The sequence below is a fragment of the Rhincodon typus genome, chromosome 36 (assembly GCF_021869965.1).
Source record: "Rhincodon typus isolate 14 chromosome 36, sRhiTyp1.1, whole genome shotgun sequence".
NCBI classification, from domain to species: Eukaryota; Metazoa; Chordata; class Chondrichthyes; order Orectolobiformes; family Rhincodontidae; genus Rhincodon; species Rhincodon typus.
In genome coordinates this window covers 15,666,082-15,673,119 of record NC_063367.1, presented here as the reverse complement: position 1 = coordinate 15,673,119, position 7,038 = coordinate 15,666,082, and the positions used below count along the sequence as shown (strand labels likewise).

Sequence of the window (7,038 nt, the reverse complement as noted above, 5' to 3'; positions counted from 1 at the left end):
TCCAGCTCTGCACCATGTTGTCTCAGATTCTCCAGCATCTGCAGTTCCTACTATCTCTGTGAGATAGTGCCCAAACGGGGAGAGCTAACTCTTTAGGTGATGGGAAGGAGGACTGACAGGGCTGTGCTTGCTGTTGCCATTCACAGTGCCTAGGTCGATGCTGGGTGGTGCGTCTGGTTTTATTCTTTTGAGAATTATTTGTGGCTTTGCCACAACAGAGTGGCCCTACAGCTGCCTCAGAGGGCAGTTCAGTGTCAACCATATTGGAGTCATCTGTAGGCCAGACCAGATATTGATGGCAGATTTCCTTCCCTGAAGGACATGAGTGAGCCAGATGGGTGTTAACACTGACGTTAGCTTTAAAGCCGTTTTTAGAGTGTGTAACTATGCCATTAATTTCCCAAGTTTCCTTCATCAGGCTCAACACTTGACACTCTTGACAACCAATCAGGCCAATCAACGACTGAATGATTCCTTGCGTGCACAGACAGGTCTGCATGATGAGGTGAATCAGCTGCGCCTCAAGTACAGTGAAGTCAGTTTGGTAATTATGTTTTCACAAAATGTTACCTTCAGAGCTGCCAGAGTGGTCCCAGGTAAGGAAAGCAGCACCACCTCCTCCGCCCCCCCACCCCAACCCCACCAACTCCCAGACTTGGTTACTAAACCCGTCTGCCTGTGAGGGGGGCAGGGGAGCAATATTGCAGCTGAGACTTGAGTCCTCTCCCACGGCAGGACACGTGTTTTCTGTTTGGGGGTCAAGGTTTCTCCGCCTTGTCCATCTCCCTTTAGTCCGGGCAACTGTTACCATTGTCTAATTCCTGCTCCAACTTTCCTCCTTTATCATAATGCAGAGCACAGCAGCTGTTCTGCAGAGAGAACACTGAGGAGAGGCCTAAGAGAGGGCTTTCCAGTTTTGGAAGCGTTTCTTGCAGTGCACTGGAAGGTAGGCTCCCATTTTACCGACAGCTTGTCCACCTATCCTTTGCAGGAGAGAGACGTGCTCTGTTCGAAATCAGTGAGACTGGAAGAGGCCGTGGCCAACCTGAGAACGCAACTAACAACTGCAACAGCAGACAAAGACCGATTGCTGCAGGTACTGACTTTTCGACAGAGTTTAGTTAAGTCTGAGCGAAGGTGTCAAACTCTGACCGATTTGCAACAATCTCCATCCTCTTTACAATTCAGTATCTCCCCCCACCGCCCACCTTTTGGTTTATTGTGTTTTGTAGGCTTGGTACAAGGATCAATCTTCAAAGGCGTTGCACCATTAAATAGCCATAATCGTGAAAGCGATAGAATTTTGCTAACGCAGGCTACTCACAGGTGAAGTCAGAGGACAAAAACAGAAGTTGCTGGAAAAGCTCAGCAGGCCTGGCAGCATCTGTGAAGAAAAGATCCGAGTTAATGTTTCGGGTCCGGTGACCCTTCCACAGGGTGTGTGTGCGTGTAGAGTCAGAAGAGTTGGGTTGGGGGGGGGCGGGGTTAGCTTTTTAATTAGCCATGACCTCATTAAAGGCAAGAGATTACAAGTAGCTGAATGGCCTCCTGTGTTCCAATGTTTCTCAATGAGAAGACTGAGGTCTATTGGTATCAACCATTTGAGATGTTTGCAAACCGATGGGAGCTCTGGTTCCAATCTTAATATGTAGTCCCTCATCAAGACAGCTCCATCCACCCTACATAGCTTGTATCCTCCTGTATGAAGTGAATTCAATAAAGGAATGATTTGCCAAGGTGGATAATCTCTCACATGTGTTGAGTGTTCATATACGGTGTCCTTCCTCGATTTCAAAGTGGTGATTAACAGGATTGTGTTGTTTCACATTCCTTCACTGTATGGCAACCCGAACCTCTCCAAATAAGGAACGATACAGGGAAGAAGGAGCCGTTCGAACACAGAAATTGCTGGAGAAACCCGTGAAGGGAGAAACAATGTTTTGAGTCTAGTGTGACTCTTCAAGAAGAAGAAGATTCTGAAGTAGAGTCATTTTGGATTCAAAATTCTGTATTTTTTCTCTCTCTGTACAGATGCAGCCAGACCTGCTGAGTTTCTCCAGCAGTTTACATCTCCGATTTCCAGCATCTGCAGTTCTTTGCTCCGTTATGCTGTGTAAATAATTTTCTTCATGTTTTCCCTTCAGCTCTTTTGCCAATTATTTTTTGAGTTTGTGTCACTCCGGTCCTGATTGCCTTTCCTGCCAGTGGAAAGAGTTTCTCCTCCTTTAGTCTGCTCAGGGGCGACTCGTAACTGCCCCCCTGAAATGGTTGACCGAACTGCTTAGTTCGAGGGTGGTTGAGGATGGGCAACAAATGCCAACCTTGCCAGCAATGCCCCCATTGCACAAATGACCAAAAAAAAAGTTAGTGTTAAGCATGTGCAACTGTAGCATGAGTTTGTTACAAAGTCCATGCGCAGTTGAGGAGTTTGTAGCAGACATAGTGGATGTAATTTGTTATGGATTGATTACGGCCATAAAATTGGAGTTTTGCAGCTTGGACAGAGGCCATTCAGCCCATTGTGTGCATGCCAGTCATCAAGCAGCTATCTATTTCAGTCCCATTGTCCAGAAATTGGCCTGTTGCCTTGTATACTATGGCACTTCTAATAATCATCCAAATATTACTTAAATGTGTGGTAGCTCAAGAGTCTATTAAAGTCAACATGGTCCCAAAGGAACAGAGAGCTGCTGTCCCACTGGAGGGAATTGACTGGTGGTGATTTTAACCTGAGGGTGACCACACCTCAAGCATTGGGAGAAGTTGAGAAGGAACCTCAGCTGGTATGGGAATGGAACTTGCGCTGTTGGCTTCGCTCTGCATCACGAGCCAGCTGTCTAGCCAACTGAACTCACTGACCACCACAAACATTGTAGATATTAAAGAGAAACTGTTCCCATTAGCAGTAACAAGGGGACACAGAAGTAGGGTCACTGGCAGAAGAAGCACAGGAAGATGAGTATTCGTTGGTGCTGGAAGGCACTGCCAATGGTGGAAGCAGATTGGGTCATGACGTTCAAAAGGGGACTGGAGAAATATTTGAAAAGGGCCAAAAGCTTATGACTGGGTGGTGCGATTAATTAGATAGCTCTTTCACAGAGCTGGTCCAGACATGAGGCCTCCTACATCTTCAGTGTTCTCCAAAAATAACGAATTAGAATGGGTGAGATTTTAAAAAATGATCACCTGAAAATCTGGCGATCTTAGGATTTTGAGGTGGAGGATGTGATGCCAGGCTAACGTTGGCACAGTGGGTGGAGTGAGAATCGGATTCTAACATGGCTGAGTTTTGCAGGAGAAGCTGGAATTACACAAACAGGTCCAGCACTTGACTCTAGAGTTGGAGCGAGCCCTGAAAGGGAAGGAAGGCTTTGACGAGCAAGTTGCTGATCTGCATATGGAATTGGTGAGCACCAAATCTCAGGCCAACAGACAAGACCAGGAGAAAGTCTTGCTGCAAGAAAAACTAGCAACCATCAAACAGGTACACACCTCCACGTTGGTTTTTAACATGATGAAAGTGACACTTAAATGAAAAGAATGGATTAGTGCCATTTGAGCACAAATTGACCAAACATTCTAGACAGGTAGAACTGAACAGCAGAGAAGTTGTATTAAATGTGTGTGGAACCTAGGCTTGGGCCAAATTTGGTCTTCTGGTTCTGGTCATCATCTGCTGAAAAGGAAATTTTCTGCAAGGTTTACAGCAGAACTGAGAGATTAAACATATGAAGTGGGATTTTTATTTATTCATTTATTTATTCACTCATGGGATGAGGGTGCTGGTGTCTAGGGCGGTATTTATTGCCCATCCCTAATTGCCCAGAGGGCAGTTAAGAGTCAACCATGTTGGTGTGAGTCTGGGGTCACATGTAGGCCCAGACCAGGTAAGGATGGCAGTTTCTCTCCCTAAAGGACATTAGTGAACCAGATGAGTTTTTACAACAATCAACAACGGTTTAATGGTCATCATTAGACTCTTAATTCCAGATTTTTATTGCATTCAAATTCCACCGTCTGCCACGGCAACACTCAAACCCAGAACATTACCTGAGCCTCTGGATTAATAGTCCAGCGATAATACCACTAGGCCATCATCTCTCCAATGGGCTGGTGCTGTATTTTTCTGGAAAAAATGAGAAACTAAGGAATGATCGACACAGATCTTTATAACTTTAGAACCATTCAATAGGTAGATATCAAGATATTTGAGGGAGACCAAAACTAGGGATCATAAAAATAAGATGCTCACTAATAAGGAAATTAGGAGACACTTTATAACCAAAGAGTGGCTAGAAATTGGAAGTTCATACCAGAAGGAGAATTCGAGATAAATAGGCATATAATGCATTTAAAAGGAAGCGGGAGAAAAGATATCCTGATGGGTTTTGGTGAAGGTAGATGGGAGGGTTGGGATAGGGTTGGGGTTACCCAGCAAGGGCCATTTCTTATTATTCATTCATGGGATGTGGGAGTTAAGCAAGGCTGCTGGTGGTGGTAGGGGAAATTCGGAAGAATTTGAGCTCCAACGTTACAAAACAAAGATGGTGGTAATGTCACTGGATTTGTAATTGAGGGGCCGGGCTATTACTCTGTGGGCCTCCGCAGCTGGTGGAATTCTAAATTCAATTTATTCATCTGAAAGTGAAGGCTAGTCTCAATGATAGTGATCGTGAAACCACTATCAATTGTTGCAAAAACATCAATGCCCTTGAGGGAGGGAAATCCATCACTCGTACCTGGTCTGGCCTACATGTGACCCCAAACTCTGGCTGTGTGGTTGATTTGTAACTGCTCTCTGAAATGGTTGAATGAGCTGCTCTGTTTGAGGGCAATGGGGAACAACAGATGGCACCTTGACAACAATGCCTGCTTTCTATAAACGACCAAAAACAAACATTAGCGTTAAGCGAGTGCAGCTGTAACATGAGCTTGCCGCAAAGTCAATGCCCAAATGAGGAGTTTGTAACAAACAGAGTGAATGTAATTATGGATTGATTATAGTGTACGACCATAGAATCGTAGAGTTTTTTTTTAGGTCCAGCATTTATTGCCCAGAAGAGAGTCACATGTAGGCCAGACCAGGTAAAGATGGCAGTTCCCCTCCCGAAAGGTCATCAGTGACCCAGATCTTTCTTTTTATGCCAATCGAAACTGGTCATCATTAGATTCTTAATTCCAGATTTGTTTAGAATCTAAAATCCCTACAGTGCAGCTAGAGATCACTTAGCCCAATGAGTTTGCATTGTTATGGACCAGACCAGACCCCCTCAGAAGGTAGCCTAACTTTTTCTTATTTTAAAGGTAAGTGTAACATGCTGTGTTCTATAAGCAATTTGATTGATAAAACTATTCAACATTAAGCAAAAGCAATTTGTTTAAACACTATTGTCAAAATACAACAAAAGAAAGAAGAACTTAGAATAACGTAATTCTTGGAAAACTCAACAGAATAGTAGATATAGTGAGTATTACTAATTAACTGCTCCAATATAACAACATCTCATAAACACACGCCTTGGCAAAAAGGCAAATTTGGAAAAATAGATTTGTCTCACAGGTAACCCAGCAGCAGAGAGAAACTCCAACTTCTAGCTGTAACCAAGAGAGGGAAAAGATAAATTCTACTTCTTCAAATCTCCAGCAGTTTCTGCCGAATCTCAAAGCTAAAAAAACTAAAAACTTAAAATCCTGGTCTGAGAGATGGCCACACCCATTCAGGCTGCTTCTGTTGTTCCAACTTTCAAAAAAGATCCCAAGAACTCTCAAGCAGTTTACTTTTCTGGCTTTCCCAGGAGACAGCTTGGCACCGCTGTCTTAAAACCCTCTCAGGGCAAAATAACCTCTTAAGCCACAGCATCATCACTTCACCAAACCTCTGAAAGGTATCCCATCCAGACCCACATCCCCACCCGATCCCCATAACCCTTTATTTAGCATGGCTAATCCACCTATCTTTGGACTGCAGGACGAATCTGGAAGAAACACACACAGACACAGGGAGAGTCTACAAATTCCACACAGAGAGTTACCCAAGGCTGGAATTGAACCCAGATCCCTAGCACTGTGAGACAGCTGTGCTAACCACTAAGCCACTGTGCTACCATTTTATTGCATCAAAAGTTGGTGGGATTTGAAGCCAGGACATGACCTGGGTCTCTGGGTTGCAAGTCTAATGATCGCAACCCCAGGCCTTTCCATTTGGGCTGAACGGCCTGTTTCTGTGCTGACAATGCTCTGGGAGTCTGGAAAAAGCTTTATCTCTGTAGCCAGGGTTTCCGGTTTTCTCTTTCAGCGGGCTGAGGGTCCCTGGGGCGCTGTCTCACCGTGCTCTTTCATCCTCAGGTGAACGACAGGCTGACCTCGGAGCTCGGTGAGTCCCGGCAGAGGCTGGGGCTGTGCCAGGACCAGCTCCACCAACTCCAGGCCGAGAAGACCATCTTCAGCAACCAAATCGAAGCTCTGCAGATGGAGCGCAGCCACTTGGTCAGTGAGAAGGAGATGTTGCTGATCGCTGTCCAGGCAGAGGACAAGATGCACTTGGACGAGCTCCTTGCTCTGCGACAAAACTGCGAGGAGCTTCGGTAAACACAGGAAGGTTGCTCAGCCTTGGCGGAATTCTTTACCTCTTCTTTCCTAGGGGTGTGGGCATCATTGGCAAGGCCAGCATTTATTGTCCGTCTTTAATTGTCTTCAATTTGATTGGCAGGTGCCAGCCATTTTCATGGCTGTGGGTCTGGAGTCACGTGTAGGCCACACCACGTAAACTTGGCAGTTTTCCCTCCCCTAAATGATATTGGTGAACCCAAGGGGCTTTTACAATCACCAACAATGATGTGGTGGTGACGTTTTTTTCCCTGGAGGCTGAGGGGTGACCCTTATACAAGTTTATAAAATCATCAGGGGCACAGATAAGGCGAACAGCCGAGGTCTGTTTCCCAGGGTGGGTGAGTTCGGAACTGGAGGGAATAGGTTTAAGGGGAAAGATTTAAAAGGGACCTGAGGGACCTCGAGGTCACCCCTCAGCCTCTGATGCTC

General features: G+C 45.4%; 1 protein-coding gene across 1 annotated transcript in view; it reads left to right on the top strand.

The window, feature by feature from the left end:
* The window catches only part of LOC125487078 (myosin-10-like), a 46,735-nt gene extending 40,147 nt beyond the window's left edge, over positions 1–6,588 (top strand). Inside the window, exons 9-12 of the mRNA XM_048617044.1 lie at positions 419–544; positions 992–1,096; positions 3,296–3,484; positions 6,346–6,588. Of these exons, the coding sequence (XP_048473001.1) occupies positions 419–544; positions 992–1,096; positions 3,296–3,484; positions 6,346–6,588 (663 nt within the window). The remainder of the gene's footprint in view (positions 1–418; positions 545–991; positions 1,097–3,295; positions 3,485–6,345) is intronic.
* Positions 6,589–7,038: the final 450 nt, after the last annotated feature.